The 19,616-nt window shown below is 57.8% G+C and overlaps 2 protein-coding genes across 5 annotated transcripts in view; both read right to left on the minus strand.

The window, feature by feature from the left end:
- Positions 1-190: 190 nt before the first annotated feature.
- On the minus strand, positions 191-1,806 carry APOA1 (apolipoprotein A1). Its single transcript, XM_030964812.1, has 4 exons — positions 1,646-1,806; positions 1,461-1,516; positions 1,089-1,242; positions 191-1,012 (listed from the first exon to the last, which is right to left on the minus strand). Exons 2-4 carry the CDS (start codon positions 1,501-1,503, stop codon positions 415-417), a joined length of 795 nt encoding a protein of 264 aa, XP_030820672.1. The 5' UTR covers positions 1,504-1,516; positions 1,646-1,806; the 3' UTR covers positions 191-414.
- A 996-nt stretch (positions 1,807-2,802) lies between these two features.
- Positions 2,803-19,616, minus strand: part of SIK3 (SIK family kinase 3) — a 69,066-nt gene continuing 52,252 nt past the window's right edge. For 2 of the 4 annotated variants that reach the window (XM_030964873.1, XM_030964869.1), the window contains exons 14-24: positions 19,371-19,441; positions 13,530-13,680; positions 12,677-12,802; positions 12,278-12,363; positions 11,512-11,621; positions 10,572-10,911; positions 9,456-10,327; positions 5,795-5,958; positions 4,965-5,097; positions 4,713-4,880; positions 4,257-4,414 (exon numbers count right to left, since the gene is read on the minus strand). In XM_030964873.1, the coding sequence (XP_030820733.1) occupies positions 4,723-4,880; positions 4,965-5,097; positions 5,795-5,958; positions 9,456-10,327; positions 10,572-10,911; positions 11,512-11,621; positions 12,278-12,363; positions 12,677-12,802; positions 13,530-13,680; positions 19,371-19,441 (2,211 nt within the window). In that variant the 3' untranslated portion in view covers positions 4,257-4,414; positions 4,713-4,722. Of the gene's footprint in view, positions 4,415-4,712; positions 4,881-4,964; positions 5,098-5,794; positions 5,959-9,455; positions 10,328-10,571; positions 10,912-11,511; positions 11,622-12,277; positions 12,364-12,676; positions 12,803-13,529; positions 13,681-16,307; positions 16,452-19,370; positions 19,442-19,616 lie in introns of all 4 variants that reach the window. The other 2 variants (XM_030964868.1, XM_030964870.1) reach the window with 2 other exon arrangements.

Consider the following 19,616-nt stretch of genomic DNA (forward strand, 5'->3'; position numbering starts at 1 on the left):
CTCGGGCAGAGCTGGACTCAAAGGCACCCCTCACCAGCCCAGGGCACCCCTCACCAGCCCAGGGCATCCCTCACCGGCCCAGGGCACCCCACGCCAGCTCCCTGTCTCCCCAGTCCCTCTGGGCCCCCAGTACCCCCAGCTCAGAGCCCCCCTTGCCCCCTCCAGCATCCACTGCAAAGACTGAGCGAGCTCCAATAACTTAAGTCAAGTTTATTTCTCAAAAGGGAGGCAAAGCTGAGAGTGACGCCGGGCTGGGGAGGGAATTCTAGGGGAAGAGGGGGTCTCCGGGGAGGACACCCGAGGGCTGGGCTGGCCCGGGGCTCCTGCAGCCTGTCCCCAGAGCCCCCTGAGGAGAAGCACCCGGGGCGGCGCGAGCGGGGCTGGGGTCAGTCCCTGGCCGCGCCGGCCGGCAGCTCAGGCCACGGTCTTCTGGAGCTCCTCCAGCAAGCTGAGGAAACGGGCCTTGAGGCTCTCGGTGTAGGGGGTGAGGCGCTCCTTGAAGTCCTGCACCAGGGGCGTCATCTTCTCCCGCAGGCTGCTGAGCTGCTCCACCACCTTGGCCTGGTATTCGGCGGCCTGGGGGATGCCCTTCTCCCGGATCTCCTCCAGCTTCTGGCTCAGCTTCTGGCGCAGCTCATCGCTGAAGGGGGCCACGTTCTTGCGCAGCTCCTCGACGTGCCCGCGCAGCCGGTCCCGCGCCTCCTCGGCCACCGGGGTCAGCTTCTGCTGCAGCAGCTCCACCTTCTGCTTGCTGAGCTCCTTCAGCTCCTGGGCGAGGGGTGCCAGGCGCTGGCGGTACTGCTCCAGATCCTCCGTCCACTTGGCAGAGAACTGGTCCAGGAAGGGCTTGATCTTCTCCTTCACCTCCTCCAGGTCCTTGGTCAGCTCCGCGCGCAGGGACTCGGTGTCTTTCAGCCACATCTCCCGCACCTCTTTGTAGTAGGGGGCCATGTCCTCTCTCAGCTTGGCGGCGGCCGCGCCCAGCGTGTCGAGGTTCTCGCCCAGCTTCAGGCTGCGGGACGGGAGGGAGGGAGGTCACGCACGGCGCCCGGGCCCCCCCAGCCCCCCGCCACACGCCCCCCACTTACTCCAGCTGTTTGCCCACGGTGGAGGCCTCGAACTGGGCAATGGCTTCCTTGCCGCTGGCCTTCACAGAGTCCAGGTACACATCGAGCATGTCCTTGAGGCGGTCCAGGGGCGCCTGGGGCTCATCGTGCTGCCAGAAGGAGCGGGCCTGGGTGCCTGCGGAGAGAGCCGCCCGCGCTCAGGACACGCCGCCCGGGGACGGCTCCGGCCCTGCCGGAGTCCTGCCCGGCTCGGGAGGAACCGGGGAGCCCCTGGGCTGCAGCCCGGCTCGCGAAGCGCTTCGGAAAGCGGCGGCTTCCAGCGGCGCTCGCTGCCGCCCCGTCCCGCCCGTGCCGCCGCATCCCGCGGGGATCCGCAGCCCCGGCCGGACCTACCCGTCAGGCAGAGCAGGGCGAGGGTCAGCACCACGGCTCTCATCTTCGCGCTGGACCTGCGGGCAGAGCGGGAGAGTTGGGCGCGGGGAGCCGGGGCAGAGCCAGCCTGGCGGGGCTGAGCCCCCAGCCCGGCTCATGGTCCCCGCTCCGTCCGTGCGGCTCCTCGGGGCAGCCCGGGCTCTTACCAGCTCTCTCCTCCGCTGCTGCTCGTCCCGTCTGAGCGGCCGGGGCTCCGCCGCCGCTATTTATGCCGGAGGGGCAGTTCCGCGGAGATAAGCCAGCGGCGGCCCCCGATGTGCGCGCAGGGTTCAAGGATCGCGGCATCGCCGCGGAGCGCGGCTTGGCAGGGGCGGCGAGCAAACAGGAGCTCCCCGCGGGACGCGCCTGGCCGGCCAAGGAGCTGTTTACGCTCCCGGTGACCCAGATTCCCGCTGGCCTTGCCGGGGCCCCTCGCAGCCCCCAGGGATTGGCCGCGGGCCCGGGGACAACGTTTATTCCCGCAGGGATTTGGCCTGCCGTACCCGGACCCCTCGCCTCGGCCGGGGTCTGTGCCCCGTCCTTCACGGGGCCGCTCACGTCACCCCCTTTTCCCGCTGTGTCCCCAGCTCACAGGTCCCGGCAGCGGCGCCCCTGCCCGCCCACGCCAGCCCTCGCTGGGGACCTGGGCAGGGGGAAGGGGAAGGCTCAGAGCAGGCACCAGAACTGGCACGGCCGCCCCAAAACCGCCCTCAGCCCGAGCCAAGCCCAGGAGCTTCCCCGTCCCATGGTCACCGGTCCAGGGATGCACAGGAACCAGGCTGAGCCCGGACGGGAAAGGGGAGAGAGGGGACGGCGAGAGAGGGGCCGGGTCCCCAGAGGGGCTGCAGGGGCTGTGCAGGGCTGGCAATGCCAGGGGGAGCTGCTACAGAGGAACGATGCTCCCGTTTCTGGGTGGCACCGGCTCCCTGCAGCCCCAGCCCGCTGGGCACCGCAAGGGCATCGCACGGGAACTGCCAGGGCAGGTGCTGCCCGCACAGGCACAGCTCAGCTCCCTGCGCCTCCCAGACCCTGCCCGCAGCTGGAAAAGCCCCAGGGCGGCAGATGCCGGGCAGGCTCCGATCGGCAGCACTGCGTCCCCACACCCGCACGGAGAGCCGGCTCCGGCTGCAGGGGGCTGCCGCTGCCGGGGGGCTTCGGGAAACCGGCCAGGGGGGCTGCTGGGGACCGGGGCAAGTGACAGCGCCAGGGATGGGCTGGGGACACAGCAGCTGCCGCCCCTTGAACTTTGGTGTTGAGCAACAAGGCAAACAAGAGCCCAGGGAAGATCATAATCATGGTTTTATTTGTTATGATCCCACTGTCCAACTAATTGACTAGTTGCAAGTGACCCACAAAAAATGGACTGAAGATTTACTGAAACTTTTTTTTTCCTGTTCCGTTTTTAGTCCAACATAAATGAGGAAGAAAAAAAAAATACTTCTGACATTTCCAAAAAACAGAAATAATAGCAAAGTATATTAATATACATTCAACATATACTGCGCGTATTGATTACTACAATACAAAGCCATGATAAAAAAAGTGTGATACTGCGGATGGCACGGTGACGGCCCTGCGGGGCAGCTGCTGCTGAGGGGGGCCCGGTGACTCTCCCAGGATACAGTGTCATGTAAACAAAAGGAAAATGAACCAAAGGGACTGAGCAAAAGGCTTTCAGCGTTCCCCACCCTTCCCGCTCCATGCCGCGGGCTCCCCGGGCCCGCAGGCGCCGCTGAGGGGCCGGGCACGGCCGGGCTGTGGAGCTTCCTTCCCTCCTCTCTGATTCTCGGGATCGCAGAGCTGTCAGCGTCTTCTCCCGGAGAAGGGGAGGCCGGGAAGAGGCACGGGGTAAGGATAGCAAAGTCACCTCTGCCGTGCTGGTTTCACACTTCCTTCTGTGCAAAGTCAGGAGGGCTGGGTCGATGTTTCCTTTAGTTTTAAAAAATATTCCGGAAAAAATGTCAGTAAGAAGGGTCTGAGCTGGAGCTTGTCAAGTCCCAAAGGCACGGGTGACACCACGTGCTCCTGAGCCCCAGGGCGGGGGGGCCTCCCGCTCTATCCACCACGGAAAGGATGGAAAAGGGACAAAGAAGAGACCTCTGCACGTCCCGACTGTATAAGGAGAATTACCACTGTCGCCACTGGCACGAGAGAAAACCAGCCACAAGTACAATGTCGTTAAAAGAAATAAAATACTTTGAACAAAAGGTGCAAGTCACAATTCATATAGAACAGAATCTAGTTAAAAATTTCTCTCAAACAGAAATTCCTTTTGCCTTTTATTAATAACAATAATAATAAAACAACATTTACCAAAAAAAACAATTCCTACGTGATCGGGAGGAAAAGCGAAGGAAACAAAGAAAAATCCATCTGCCCTGCATTAGCCAGGAAAAGAAAAAACCCCAAGTCGTGGCAGATTTGGAAAGAAAAGGGGAGGGAGGGCAGGGCAGGGGTGATCCTGTCAGCACCCCGACACACGAGAGGGAACAGAGCAGACAGAGGTGAGACAAGAAGTGGATTGCACTGGGGCGGGGAGGGCCCTGCCAGGCCCAGAGCCCCCAGTGCAGAGGACAGGGGGGAAGGAGAGCGTGGCCTCCATCCAGGAGCGGCTCCAGCCCCCTTGGAGCTGCCCAGGGCAGGCTCCAGGGAGGCTCAGCCCGGCGTGGGGCCCCGGGCAGGGCCAGCCCCCAGAGCAGCCCCGGTGCCGAGGCCGATCCTCCGTGTCGGGCTCAGGGCTCTGGGTGTAGCTGGAGATACAGGCAAGTGTGGCAGAAATTAAAGAACCCAAAGGAACGACACACTGGATGAAGTGAGGATGAGGAAAGGGGCCATGGTATTCCAGTTAGTCAGAAATACTACGGCAATTTGGCGCAATGCTGCTAGATACTGTTGGTTTAAAATGGACCTTTTCATTTCAAAGCTGTACACAAACCCTGCAAGAGAGAGAAAACAGATGTTAGGGGACACCAGCATGGCACATCTCCTCCCACAGCCCTCCTGCACTCCCAGGCCATTCCTGCCCCTGCCCCAGGAGGGAGACCCTGCTGTGCAGAGGGGTCTGAGTGCAGCACAAGCCTGGAAGGAGGGATGCTGTCCCTGGGCACATGGGGCACAGCAAACAGCTTCAGCACGGGAGCTCTGAGTGGATGGCCCCAACCCCAGCACTGGAGCAATGAGCAGGGAAGGTGACCCACGGGAGTGAGGCTGAGAGAAGGACACAGGGATACTCACTCCCTCCTGGTTACACCCCTGCCTGCTCCATCCCAAAGGGCACCTCTGGGTGCTTGTAGCTCAGCAGGACGTCCGTGATACACGTCGAGGGGTAGCAGGAGGCGTTGAGGTGCTGGCTGCCGTCGCCCAGGTTCGCGTGCTCTTGACCTTCCAAACCCTCCCCGCATTCTGGAAGGGCAAAGAGGTGACTCAGCAGCCGTGGCAGTGACTCAGCTCCCCGAGGAGCTGCCCAGGCCCCCTCCCCGTGCTCACCCTCGCCGTCCCTGTCGCGCAGCTGCTGACTGGCCATCAGCGACGACTGGCTGAGCACGGCGTCCGACATCCGGGCCGAGCTGAGGGCTTTCCCTGCCATCAAACTCATCCCAGGCAAGTTATCCAGCTGCACCTGTGGGGATGGCAGGACACACTCAGGGGGAGCTCGGGATCCTGCTGCTCCCCATCTGCCCACGGACAGGGTGCGCAGGGAGCCTCTGCAAGACTTCAGCAAGGCTTGGGAAAGACAAGAACTGCATCAGGCACAGCTTGGGTGCAGCCTGTCCCTTCAACAGGATGGACTGAATGGTCCAAATGCCTCTGAACTAACAGAATCACAGCACAGCTGGGGCTGGAAGGGAGATCACGAGATCGTCCAGCACAAATCCCTGTCACAGCAGGCACACCTGGAGCCTGTGACAGAGAAACACATCTGGCTGCTTTTGGGATGTCTCCAGAGAGGGAGACTCCTACCCTGGGCAGCTGTCCCAGTGCTCTGCCACCCCCCATGGAAAGTTCTTACTACTGTAGAGGTGGAACTTGTTGTGTTTTCGTTTCTGGAAATTGCTCCTTGTCCTGTCTCTGGGCACCCCTGACCCAGTGAAGCTGACATTCGCATCTACAGCAGAAGGGAGCTGTAGCAAAGCCCACACCCAGCTTTGGGCAGGACAGTCCCCAGCACCCCAAAGCCCAGAGGGCACAGAGCACTGAGGTCTGGGCTGCCCTGACCAGCTCCTTCTCAGCTGGCTGGCTGTGTCTGCAGAGCCCTGTGCGGCCACAGGCAGGCCAGGCTGTTTCAGAGCAGGGACCTGGCAGGCAGGGGCACCTACGTAGGCATCATCACTGTTCTGGATGGTGTGATGTCTCTGCAGGCTGCGGGGCCGCGGGTGCTCGCTGGACGAGGGGCGCACGGGGTAGCCCAGGCCGTTGTGGTCAGGCACCTGCATGGCTTGGCCGGGGGAGCTCCTGTCCATGCAGTTCCCTACGATGGACTCTTGAAAACCAGACAGGACAGAAAAAGGACACGTTAGTACAAGGAACCTGCAGCCTCCTGTGCCACTGCAGAACTGAGATGTGATGCCACGCACAAACGTTCCTCGCTGGCAGAGGCAGGGACAGGACCCCTGGCTGCTCCAGTTAGAGTGGTGCAGCACCACTGCCCCCAGCTGCACTCATAGCATCAATATCCCAAAAGATCCCAATGGTAGCTGCCTTCCATCAGGTCTACAAAAGCAGCCTAAGGCTGGAGGCAGTGGGGCAGGAGCACAGGAACCAGACCCTTTCCCACTCTGCCTTCCCCTCGAGCCTCAGCTCGACCCCCACATTGTTACACAAGAGCTGGGGGAGCCTCCAACACGGGACGTTCCAGCAGGGCCCCTTGGCAATTGTAAGCAACATAATCCTGCTGAAAGAGCTTGCCAGGATCTTCACTTTTATCAGATGACTTCTCCCTGCCCTCCCACAATCTGGCTGCGGGAGCACACGAGTGCTTTGCCTGGCAAAGTCCATCTGCACTGCAAGCTCTTGTGACTGAGGGCAAAGGCCACATTCCTATCAGGCAAAGCCTCTCATCATCAAGTACATGATGTTTTGGATAAAGTCCTGAGCCATGGAGGAGCCTCCATCGGGGCTGAGCTCGCTGAGTGCAGACCCTGCTGAGCACAAACGCCCGAGCGCTGGGGAGCTGCCCCAAGGTGACACAGCTGCAGGTACATCCCTCACAAAGCCAGAGCTTTCCCAGGGCTTTGGCCAGTGGAAGTGATGTCCTGCTGTGCTGGGACACTGCACGGCCCAGCCGACACTGCAACTGCCACAAAACTGCTCCCCAAAGAGATCTCACAGAATCCTAGAACATCCCCACGTGGACCCACAAGGATCATGCCTGACCTGCACAGAGCAGTCCCAAAATCTGTCCACAGATTTAGCAGAATTCAAGTGAGACCCCATCCCATGTGGTCCCCACGCTGCTCACAGGCAGCACATGGACAGAGCACGGCAGAGCATGGACAGCACAGGCAGCACACTGCTCCCCGTGCCCTTCCTCCATCAGGAATGTGGCATTCCTGCCGGAGCCCTGTCCCAGGGCAGGCAGAGATGCAGCCTCCCCCTTCCTTTGCACAACCGTGGGGTTACGTGCGGTTAGCAGTCAGCTTTCCCGGAAAAGCGAGAAGGAAAACATGAGGTAACAGATGTTAGCGGATCAGTGCCACCCACACACCGCCTGGGATGCTGCTCCAACTGTGGGAACAGTGGTTGGGGCCAGCAGCCTGCTGCTCCAGCTCCACAAACAGCCCCAACCCCTGTGCTGCGGGCGACGAGTTCCCTCAGCCTGGAAGAGCCAGGGCCCAAAACCAGCTGCTTCCCAATGCCAGCACTTCGCCTCTGGGGATGCTGCTTTGGAGCAAGGGACAGACAGCCCGAATTGACACCCCCAGCCCCGCAGAGGAGAGCCTTTCATGCCCACATCCTTTGTGTCCCTGTGGCATGTGACGCTGGCACGGCGCTGCCGCCAGCCCGGCTCCCTCCGCCCAGGTTTCCCATGGGCAGCGCTCCCAGCCCCGGCACGGCCACGCTGGAGCAAAACTGGAGCAGGGCCATCCACAGGCAGCTCAGTCACATCCCAAACAGATCTGGTCGGCTCTCGAGGTCCCCGGCTGCCATCCCTGGCAGCTGCTGCACAGACATCCAGAGCGCTGTGATCAGCGTTAGCACAGACACTCCCCAGCCACAGGGAAACCACACTCTGCTCCAGGGAAAACACATTTGGGGAGCTGAGGCAGGGAGGGAAGAGACCCCTCAAACTGCACCCTCATCATACAGTCTAGGGAAAAGAGTGGGAAAAGCCCAGAATACAGGATTTGGTGTAGGTGGATAGTGGGAAAGCCCAGGGATACAGGATTTGATGTAGGTGGATAGTGGGAAAACTGAGTGATGTAGGATTTGGTGTAGGTCAAAACCAGGAAAGCCCAGGGGTGTAGGATTTGCTGTAGGTAAGGGTGCCTGGGAAGCTCTGAGGTGCCTCTGCCTGGACCTGAAGCAGCGCAGGCCTGAGTCCAAGTGGGTTATGGAGGCCATAGGGAAAATGGTAAAAGCAGTTGCATCCCAGGACAGAGTTTACTACAAACAGCCCTGTGAGAAGGGCTTACACAAGCCTATTTGTAAACATCTATTTGCTTTTACTCATTTACAAGGCCTTGCAGTCTAAAGTCCTTCTCCTTTGTGTAACCAGCCCTCGCACCAGCAGTGTGGGGGCTGAGATTTGGCTTCTGACTTCAGCAGACCTCACTGTCCATCTAACAGGCTTCAGTGACAAAATTCAGATTCATGATTTCATACCAAACGCCCCTCCAGAGCTTCCAATCTGCGCTGAGCCTGGGGCTATTCCCCCCACTCCAAGCACAGCAGGGAAGCAGAGCTCTGAGAGCAAACAGAATTCAGAATTTAGGAGGATTTCAGCACAGCCCAGCCTCGTCCCTGCCCCCCGCCCACGCTCTGGGGGGTCAGGGCTTGGCAGCCCCGCTAAGCCCTCTGAGCCAGCCTATTCCAGCCCGGTACTTTCCCAACAAACCCGTGCTGTGTCCCTGAACAAAGCTGGGCCTCCTGTGCCCTGGACAGAGCTCCTCCGCAACAGGGCCCCGAGTGCCAAGGGCGAGCTGGTGGCTGCAGCCCAGCACGCCGAGTCCTGCAGGGAATACTGATCTGCCCACTCAGCCTCTCCTCAAAGCCCTCTTAGCAAGGGGCTCAAGGGGTGTTTTTCCTGCAGAGGAGCCTGTGACTACAGCTCAGGCAGGAATTCTCTGACAGCCCAGTGCTGCCAGAGCAGCCACTGAGGAGCAAAGGTGCAGCTGCTTCCAAGGAGCAGGAAAGGTCTTCAGATCCTAATGGCAAGTTTAAACTAACTCCCTCCAGAATTCACCCTTCCCAGTTCAAGCAGGAATAGAATCTTGCTGCTGCTGCTGCTTCCCAAAGTGCCAGGGCTGCTGGAGCCACAGGACACTGACCAACACTGTTACTGTGTGTGTTTGTGGGAGGTTTAGCAGTGCCTGAGCCTGAGCGTCTGTGCTTAAGAGCAGAAATAAATGGCTGCACTGCCACAGCTGGGGTGTGCTGGCAGCTGAGCTGGTCCTATCCCGTGTTTACAGGGGATGGGGAACATCACCAACAAGAATAAATCTGTGGCCACCATGCAGCACCCCTGAGAAGATGGCACCAAGCTGGGCCCTGGTCTTTACCTGCCTGCAGAAGTAGGTCAAATTCCCAAGAGCAGCAGCCCATGGGGCTCCTTCCTTATTCAACCCTGTTTATTACAGAGGCTGTGCCTGCAATTTACTTCAGGCCACAAAAGCCAGAAAGAATCTCGGTATTCTGTGCTATGCAGAGCATGTCAGGAAACCCTTGGTGTGCCGGGTGGGATGATGTCCTGGGCAGGAAGGTGAGCGGCTGGCACAGATGGACAGACAGCTGGCCTGCACGGGCAGCAGGGAGCCTTACCTCTGCTGGGCACCTTATTCCTGAATGCGGGCTGATGCCTGTACTGGTGCGTTGCCAGCTCCTGCGCGGGGTTAGCAGTTCCTAGCAAAGATTCGGGGTCCCCGTGCCCTCCTGTGTTCACAAGCAGAGGGCTCTCGTGGCAACCTTTGGTCAATGTGTTTGAACTCTTACTGTCAGGAAAGCTGTCCCTGTTTCCCTCGCAGGCGCAGTCCTCCTCCATGCTCTCCGAGTGGAACAGGGCTGGCTGGTGTCCGTATCCCTGCGGCGGTGGCACGGAGGCAGGGACCTGCTGGATACATTCTTGCGCCCTGATTTTTAAGAGATGTTGGGGGCTGTTCTGGGGGTGGTACGTGTCAGCACTCTGATAAGGCAAAGACAAGGACTGGCGCTCCGAGAGGTTCTGTCCCATGCTGGCGCCCATATTCCCAGCATCCCCTTGACTCATATGCCTGAACAACTCTTGGTACTCTTGCTGCTGCTGCTGCTGCTGCCGCCGTTTGATGAGCTGTGCAAATTCTGCCTGGGGCAGCCGCATGTCCGTGTGCCCCGTGAGCGAGTGCCGGGGGGAGAGCAGTCCCTGGAGGATGTGCGGTACCTGCTGGTGTCGGCTGTAGTCGGGCGGGGTCGGGGACAACAGTGCCTGCTGTAGTGCCGATGCCGTGTAGTGCTGCTGCTGCTGCTGATGTGCGTTCGGGGGGAAACTGGGGTACTGCTCAAGCTGTGGGACCTTCAGAGCCTGCTGGGCTGCAGGGAACCCCACCCCTCCCGGCGGGCTGTAGTTGCTGGGGGAAACGCGGGGCTGCTCCGGGAACAGGTGGGGGTGTAAGTGCACCTGGTCGTAGTTGGCGGGGGGATACCTGTTCACGTTCAGACTGCAAGGACAAGGAAAAGGACCAGTGACTGTGGTGTTCAGAGGGAGCCAGAGCTGCTCCTGCACTGCAGGGGCTTCCCCAGGCATGTGGCACAGCAGCCCTGGCCTGGCCAACTCCTTCCCAGGGCCAGCGAGGCAGCCAGCACAAGCACAAGGCGGAGCGGTGAGGACACCGTGTCTCAGGCTGCCGCTCCCTGCTGCCCACAGCGCTGCCCCGAGCCCCAGCAGGCAGGAGGGGCCCTCACCTGTGCGACTCGGCGCTGTCGGCGCTCAGCTGCTTGGACAGCTGCCGGTGCCCGTAGCTCAGTGAGGCCATCAGGTTGGCACGGTGCTGCATCTGGATCTGGCTGGCGCTGGGGCTCAGGGACATGCCCCGGGCGTGGGAGGCCCCGGGCAGGAGGCTGCTGCCCACCATGTCCCCGGGCTCCTGCACCTGGATGGTGACCTGCTGGGACTGCTGCTGCTGCTGCTGCTGCAGGGCCAGGCACGTCAGCCCCATGGCCGGGGGAGGGGAACAGTTACCCGACTGCGGGAAGATTGTGTTGTGGGATGGCATCCCTTGGAACTGGGACTGGGAGGCAGCACCTGCAAGGAACAAAGACACTCAGCATCTCTGCCAGCCCAGGGCGAGGCTTGGGAGCGAGATCTGCTCCGTTCCCCAAGGGGCTGGACAGGGCTTGGATTAACCTGGGCTAGTGAAAGGTGTCCCTGCCCGTAGCAGGGGGCTGGAGAGGGATGATCTTTAAGGTCCTTCCAACCCAAACCATGCTGTGATTCATTCCATGACTCTGGGCCAGGCTGGGAGCCCAGTACGTGTCCATATGGGTGCTCTGTCATGCTGTGCCAGCTGTGCCAGCGTCACAGCCAGAGCCCCTTGCACCAAAACAGAAACTCTGCAGAGCTGACGGGGATTTGCATAAACCTGAGAATATCAGCCCTTCCTCCCCACCCCTGGGAGAGATAAGTAAGGATCTTGTGACAAGGAACCTGACAGCACATTCCAGCTGGCAGCTCCTCGCGAGCTCTGATAACAGCAGCCCTTGCTGCCAGATGGAGAATCTTCTACATCATCACCAAACTGTGCAGGACCTGGGCTGGGGGGGAAAGGAGCCCTGGCAACCCCAGGCTGCTCCTGCAGGGTTTGATGGGATCCCACGGCCCTGCCCAGCTCCCAGAAGTGCTTACCATGGGGCTGGAGCACGCTGCTGCTCACGGGGGGCGGGCTGCTGTTGGGTTGCCTGAAGAGATGATTGCTGGGGTGGTTTGGGGGTGGGCTGGATGGCTGGATCCGTAACCTACGCAGGGAAACAAGCACCTTCTCACCAGGCCTGCTCCTTGTCAAGATGCTGTCTCAACTGTGAGAACTGATGCCAAACACTTGTGTCTTGTTCAAAATAAACACCATAGAGCCCTTGCTGGGGATCCCAAGGTCTCTGCAGCTTGGCTTCTCTTCTGAGAGCCACCTCCCTTGTCCAAGTCACACAGGGAGTGAGCATGACCTGGTGCCTACCACAGAAACCTGGGGACAAGGACACTGCAGGCTCACCTCCTGAGTCACTGCACCTGGTGAGACACCCTGCTGTCATTTCCCATAACTCAGCCTCCCTCACCCACAAGTCAGGGTGCTGAGGGCAAGGAGGCTGAGCTCACCAAGGGCCTGGAAAGGTGTGAGACACCCAAGGAAGCATGAGAGAGCTTCAGGCCACTCAAAAGGCAGGACTGTCAATTCTCTGCTCAAAGCAGGTCTGTGCCTTTGGAACAGATTTCTCTGATTCTAAAGTCCTTCTGAGAGAATCCAGCCCAAAGGACCAGGCACATTCACCTGGGAACTGGCAGTGCCACTCTGACTCCATAAACCTCCAACTCAGCCTGGCCTCTCCTGAGTGTGTCAGCTCATCCCTGGGCTTCAGAAAGAGTCAAACCCAGAGCTGTCCTAAAGCCATTTCTTTACCTCTGGAGCTGGTGAGTGAGCAGAGCTGGCTGGTTTTCACATGGAGCTTGCAAGGGTGGAGATGGCTGGGGAGGCCGGATACAGTCCTGAACCAGGCACCACAAGAAAACAAGAAGTGTTTGCAGTCAATGTCTCAGTCAGTAAATTTAGAAACACGGCTGGGTGAAGCAGGACATATCCAGATTCACTGAGTGTCAGTCCCTGACTGCAGCCCTGGCTGCCACAGCTACCACAGCAGCTGTGCAAACATCTCTGCTGAAATCCTTCAGCCTTCCCGCTACAGCAAGCCCAGCAAACGCCCCTCCCTCAATCCCGCCGGGACCCGCTCACGAGTTGTGTCTGCAGCAACACAGGAAAACAGAGCTGAGCCTTCAGCAGCTCTGGCTCGGGCTGCACTACCTGAATCTGCTGATGAAGGATCTGGTGGTGCTGCTCCTGCTGGTACAACATGTGCTGCTGCTGCGTCTTCTCCAGCGTCCGCTCGTCCATGTGCCCCCCGTACATCTTCTGGAGCTGCTCACACTCCTGCAAGGAATCCAGCACGTCCCAAAAATGACCTTCTGCTGCACAGCACCCTGCTGTGTGGGAATGGCACACTCTGCAGCCCACCCCTCTGAGAAAAGCTGGCAAAGCAAGCCTAATCCATTCCCTCTGACAGAATCAGGTGTGCAGGGACGTGGCAAAAAGCCAGGAAAGCAACGGGTGCATGTGACACTGAGCTGGCACTGCTGTGTTCCCTTAATGCAGGCAGCAAGCTCTGGGAACGACACTTCAAGGTGAGGAGAGCATCTCATTCGTGCTGTGCTGCAAGGGGAAAGGCCTGTCCTGGGGCCAAATCCTGCTCCAGCCATTGGCAAGCTGTGCCTGGCTGTGCAGGGAATATCCCACAACACACTCAGGGGCTGCCCTTTCCCAGGACACCCTGGAACAGCCCCAAACTGCTGCCAGAGGAAATGTGGGAGAGCAGGAGCTGCAGTCTGACAGCGCTGGTGGGACAGGCAGCACACCCATGGGTGGGCACAGCATGATGGTTCTCCCCAGAAAAGAGGGGGCAGGAATCCCCCCAGGTGCCCAGCTGCAGGTGAACAGCTCATACATCCAGAGGACACTTGGGGTTTGCTGCAGTCACACAGGGCAGGAACAAACCCTGCAAAGTCCCCAGGGTGTAAAGATTCCTCTTTTGTTTCCTGAAGCAGCAAGGCCAAGGCAGTAAGAATTCCTTGTGGAGGCTGTTTCCCCAGCCCCCTCTCACCTGCTGAAGCTGTTTGATGCTGCTGTTATTGCCCATCTTCTCCAGGTGGGCTTTGAAAGCCTGGATGCTGGCGGCCCCGTCGGAGAAGCGCCGCACCGGGGAGAAGCGCTCGGTGGGGAGGTGCAGAGTGTTGGAGTCCTTGTAAATAGAACTGAACACAGGGGGAAGGGGGTTACAGACGCGTGACCAGCCAAAACACAAACTGCAGCACAGGCTTTCCACTTCCACCAGCCTCCCAGGTGCTGGGTGCTGCACATTGGGCAATCAGAATGGGCACACCTGAACCAAGCTGTGCCCAAGGCACCTCAAGCACTTCCCCTTCTCAATGAGGTTTCTTTGCCATCAGAGGGAGCCAGATTTTTTTCAGGAGTTGTTTTCTCCCGAAGCTGGGGCTCCTCATTATCACTCAGTTCCTGCCCTGCCATTAGGTGCCATCTGTGTTATCAGGAGCAGAGATAACCTGGCAGACACTCAGCACAACATGCCTCACAATAAACAACTGGGGCTCTGCCTGCCCTGATGGCTTCCGGGCAAGTGCTATCTCTGGAACCTGATTTCTGTGCAAATCACAGAAACAGACAATGGTTTGGCCTGGGAGGGACACCTTCCACTAGCCCAGGCTGCTCCAAGCCCTGTCCAACCTGGCCTTGGACACCTCCAGGGATGGGGCAGCCACAGCTCCTCTGGGCACCCTGTGCCAGGGCCTCCCCACCCTCACAGGGAGGATTTCTTTCCATCACTAAAGGATTTTTTTGTAAAGATTCTGCAGATGCCACCTCCAGAACCCAGCAAGCAGCATTTAAAGCACAGGCTCCAGCAGCAGCCTTAGTGTGTGAGAAGGTCATGGAGACGTGGTCTTTACAGCACCTCTGACACCAAACCCAGCAGGAGCCCGCCTGGCTGCAGCTGGAGCGGTCCTGAGCTCCAGAGGCCACTCTGAGGGCCTGCTCCAGCTCCCCTTGTCACAAGTGACTGATGCTGCACCACTTCCAGCAGGCTGGGCTCTGTTTTGTCCCTGTCTCTGTCTTAGGAGGACATAGTTCAGCTTCCTTCCAAGGAAAGAGCTGTGCTCCTGCCTTTTGAAGCCATCCCATCTATTATCCTGATCCATTTGTTCTCCTGTTGCATTGATGGAAAGCAGAAGCTACAGATAAAATCATGCTTTGAAACCTGTGTGGGCAAGGCAGAACAGCTGCACTTCCCTGTACAGCTGGACTTCAATTCTGCTTTCAGACATTTAACGTGACAAATAAGAACATACATAAGATGGCTTAAAATAGGTTAAGGGCTAAAATAAAACCCACCTGCCGTTCAATAATGTGATTTATTTACACAATGACTGCTAATTTCTGTGCCAGGTATGTAATGAACTCACTGTGGAACACTGTGTTTAGACCATGGTCAGATGAAATTTCCGTGATTTCACAGGAAAAACACAGGACAGGCTCACAGCACGTTACAACACCAAGAGTGGAACGAGTAGATACCACCCTGCTCATGATGCAAGAGCTTCAGGACTCCAGAGCCAAGAGCCAGAGGTGACACCAACGTTATTTACAGGGTAAGTGTGTTTAAAGTCTTGTAAAAATTCCGTTCCTGCTGTGGTGAGGGACTTGGCTTACCTTTAGGATTTGCAGCAATCCTGAAAGCAGGACACAGCACATTCTGCTTGTTTTGCAAGCTGCACTCCTCTTCCTATCAAGCTGTGGCCCTAGAAATGTTTCCCCTCTGCTCTTCCCATCCCCCAGGCACCTCTGAAGAGTAACTTGAGGGCAGAGAGGTGCTTATCTTGGTTTTCCAGCTCCAGCGTGGCACTAGCACTGTCTCAGTCTGCTCAGAGTTCACCTGTCCCTGCTGATTACATCCGTGCTCAGCTCAGCAGGTCTGTGGCTCCAATAAAAAGGGCTTTGTCAAGCCTGCCACTGTGAGCTGCCTGAGGGGCTGAACAGCAGCACCAGCCTGGCCTGGCAGCCGCTGCTTTCCCAAGAGGCAGCAAACCCCAGTGTGCAGCTGGTTTGCTCCTAGCACTGAGGTGTCAAGAGCACTTTCAAGCATTTTTTAGGAGGTTTTTTTTTTTTGTTAAGAGGAATTTAAGCTCCCTCTGTGGCATTAGCGTCTCCATTTGGCTGCTGTGACAAGGGCTCTATCACATTAACACCTCATCAGGACTGTCCCTCCCACATATCCTGAGTGTATTTAGATCTAATTCGAAAGTTCCCCCTTTCCCAAACACTCTGATTGTTTTATTTCCTTCCCCACCCAGATTCCTTTTCTCACATCATTCCCATCAAGGGTTCAGGTGAGAAATGAAGTTACTCTCGAGGAGCTTTGCACAGAGACTTTGCAGTCAGAACACACAACTCTGGTGCAGAACAGTGAGGGTTTTAAGCTCTGCTGTGGATGACTCTTGGTGCAATCTTTTGCCTGCATCTGCCTCCAAAAATGTTCTGTAGCAAATCTGCTACCTTGATGCCTACCATTACACAGGGAAAAGCTTTCCTCTAAAAAAAATAGCTTATTCCCAATATTTCTGTGATGGCAGCCATTCCAGCAAATCGCTTCCAGCCACAAAAGCGGGACTGGAGGGAAGAGCCAGCTGGTTCCTGCTGGTCCCTGCAGGCAGGGGGTCAGACACCCTCTGCTCTGTGCGTCTGCTCTTTGTCCCTGCTCCTCCTCGTCACCCCTCCCTGCCAGCGGGATGTCCTCAGTGCTCCGTTCCAGGGCCACCTGGGCAGGGTTCCTGAGCAAGCCGCCCGGCCGGCCGGTGCCGTTACTCACCGGTGCTGGTCGGGTCCCAGGTGTGGAGCCCAAGCCCGGGGTCGGAAGGACTGCTGTCCTAGCTGCCTCTGCAAGTCTGGAGGGATTTCAGCTGTAGGGTTGGTCATGGCCAGAGTGTGCCTTTTTGACCTATTTGCCAAGTATCTGCAACAAGCAGGAGCACATTTTATAAGAGACTGATGGGAGTACTCCGAAAACAGGGAGCGTTAGATAACCCAGAGAACACGGGAAGGAAGAAGCTTGTGCAGTGCTCAGAACACAGCTCAGGACACGCTGCCCATGCCCGTCACAGCACTGGCTCCCCGGTGCTTGGGGGACAAGTGTAGCTGCAGCTGCTGCTGCTCCACTGCCAGCCTTGGAAGGAAAGAGGAGCCGTTTGCTCTTCCCAGCAGGAAAGCCACGTTTCACCTCAAGGGGAATGCTGGTATGTCCCTTTGGGAATACCCCCCTGCCTCAGCAGGGATTCACTGTCCCTGTGTCCCAGCCAGGGCAGAGATAACCCAGCAGGAGCTGGGCACAGAGCAGAGCTGCTGCTCCGCCCGGGAGCCTTGGCTCCTCAGAGCCACCCTGCGCCGCCCCGGCTCCGGCCACCAGCAGCGGCCACCTTGTCCCAGCAGGGGAAGGCTGCCCGAGGAGCAGGACAAGGGCTGGGCTGAGCAGGGCTGTGCCAGCCCGGTCCAAGTGCGCCATCTAGTCCCTGCTCAAAGCCGGGAATGGCCCGGGATGCGCAGGGAACGGGAACCGAGCAGCAAGAGGGTTCCTCCCTCCGGATCCACCAGCACCAGGGCTGGGCTTGCCTCTCACACCTGAGCTGGGAGGAGACAGCTTAAACAAAAGGCCGCTGTGCGCTGGAGAAGAGCTGCAGGTCTCCTGCAAAGCCCCCAAAGACCGGGGAGGAGGAACTCGGAGCTCTGCTCCGGCAAGGATGTGAGGAAGGGCCAGGCAATGCTGAGAGCTGCTGCCTGCCTGCTGCTCCTGGCACAGCTGAGCTGGCAGAGAGGGGCTGGAGCCCCTGCCCAGGGCTGGCACTGCACCAGGCTGTGCCCGCTCAAGGCCGCTGGGATGAGCTGAACCCTTTGTGCCCTGTGAAGCAGCCCTGGTAACCAGGCCAGGCTCCACTCAGGCACTGACACCTGCACACCCTCACCTCTGCTCTTCTACCCAGCTACTGCCCCCGGGAAGCAGAAAGAGCAGCAAGCAACACAGACTTGCCCAAACCCAGCCTCCGTTTGCTGCTGAAGCCACTTAAGCAGAAGCAGCAGGTTAACAGTGCCATGGTGCCCTGCCAAAGCCCGTGCCATTAGCTGTTTAAGAATCATTTGATGTAGACAGGGAAAGGTTCCCAAAGAGCTTTACTGTTGTGGTTTGCTAAGATCATTTTATTTCAGCCCTCCAGGGAACAATCCAATCATGAGCTCTAAGAGCGTTTCGGGTGGAAGAAAGTTTCCCAAAGCTCAAAGGAGATGTGACTGCTCCCTGGAACAGAGAGAAGACTGTGCTCTGCTTTCAAGGTCAGATTAAGGAGGGCAAAAGCTGCTCACTGGTGGCTGCAAACAGAGTATCTGGGGCAGTGTCCTGAGAAGCTAAATATTTGCATCTGTCCCTGATGTTAATGCTATTTACCCTTCTCCTCTGATGACTACTGACATGTTGCAACACAAGGGGTGGAGAACAAGTTAACACACAACCTGGATGGTGCTTTTTCAAGGCCATCTGGTGGAAGAAGAACATGTGCTGTGAAAGAACTAAGGGCAGCGCTGTCGAGAGCAGTGAAGTGATCTCTGAGTCCAAGGGGACTTGGTTCTCAGTGGGATCTGAACATTTCAGTGCCTTGCAAAACACTGCACAGGGGTTTCAAAATGTTTCCAGCTGAGCTAGTGCTTTAAAGACTCAGCTGAAACCTTCAGGTTTAGAATAGTGAAAATCTGCCCAGGTAAGATGTCCAGGCATGCCCTTGCCAAGAATGAGATTTATGTTTGCACAGCCAAGAAGACCACCTGCTGTTTGAGGTGCTGTCAGAGGACATTACTGGCCCTATATTAGAACTGTTAATGGCTGTTGGAGCTATTATTGAGGCTACAAGTACACTTTCCAGGCTGAGGTATGCACAGGGAGTCTCAGTGCGCAGCCTGTCACTGCTCACAGCCACGGATCCCTGGGAGCACTGAGAGGAGCACAGCTGGCCAAGGCTCTGGAGCATGATCTGCACCCACCCCAGTGTCACCCTGCCTGCGACAACCCCCAGCCTGAACCCTTGTGAGCCCCTGAGGAGCCACTCCCTTACCCAGGTGATGACCTGTACAAAGGGGGATCCAGAAAGCTCTTCCAGTTTGAGGTGAGAAGCAGGAGCACCCACCACACGTAGTGCCCAGCTGGTTAGCAGAGAGGAAACTATGCAAAAGCTCCTAAGAAAATGTTAGCAAGGCCATGGTTAGTGTGTTCATGGACTGAGAAAGTACAAGCACATTCTACCCACTTCCTACAATGTGTTTAGAGCAGACACAGAGAACAGAAGTTCCCAGCCTGAGAGCTAATAATGCTTCCCTTACTGGAGCAGACTATTTTAAGGCCTGATGCTAAAATTAGCAGCTAGAGGTACCCGTAATTCCAGCAAGCTCATTTTGTTTGAGGCATCAGAGTTGGATGTTTACTGCATGTCTTGATACAAAAGCTGCTGCACTGGCACCCAAGGCCACAGAGGAGATTCTCCCACCTCCAGCACCCAGCAGGGAGGGGAATCCCTCGGCACTCACTCGGCAGGTTAGTGTGGATCGCATGCTGGTGCACACTAAGCAAAGGAATTTAGCAGTTCCAAGAGTTTCTGGAGAACCTACTGCTCAATCAGCTACCCATTTCAGGGGAATCCAGCTTTGCAAGCACCCAGAAGTGCCAGAGGAGCAACTGCCTACAGTAATCAACACCCAGAGGAACAGGAGAGGTGCTGAGCCTTCGCTGTAAAATCAACAGTGGTGCCCTGAAGAGGTGGCTGTGTTTGAATCAGCTCTGGAACAGGCAAGGTGAGCCTTGTGGAGGTAGGAAGGGCAAATGTTAACTGGGAGTTACCTCTGCACAGCTTCCTGGTCCGGCTCCCCATCGGAGCTCTCCTCGTCCACAGGGGTGACAGCTGGCACAGCCTGTGGAGAGACAGCCACGGCTCAGGAGGACACCCAGCACAGCCCCCTCCACACAGGGGACACCTGATCTTCCCAAACAAGCTTCCACAGGGGTGTGTGCTGGCTCCTCTGCAGCACCAAGGAAACCTGGCCAAGAACCCCTTCCAACATTCCTTCCCCAGTCCAAGTGCCTGGG

Source organism: Camarhynchus parvulus, chromosome 24 (assembly GCF_901933205.1).
Source record: "Camarhynchus parvulus chromosome 24, STF_HiC, whole genome shotgun sequence".
Lineage (NCBI taxonomy): Eukaryota > Metazoa > Chordata > Aves > Passeriformes > Thraupidae > Camarhynchus > Camarhynchus parvulus.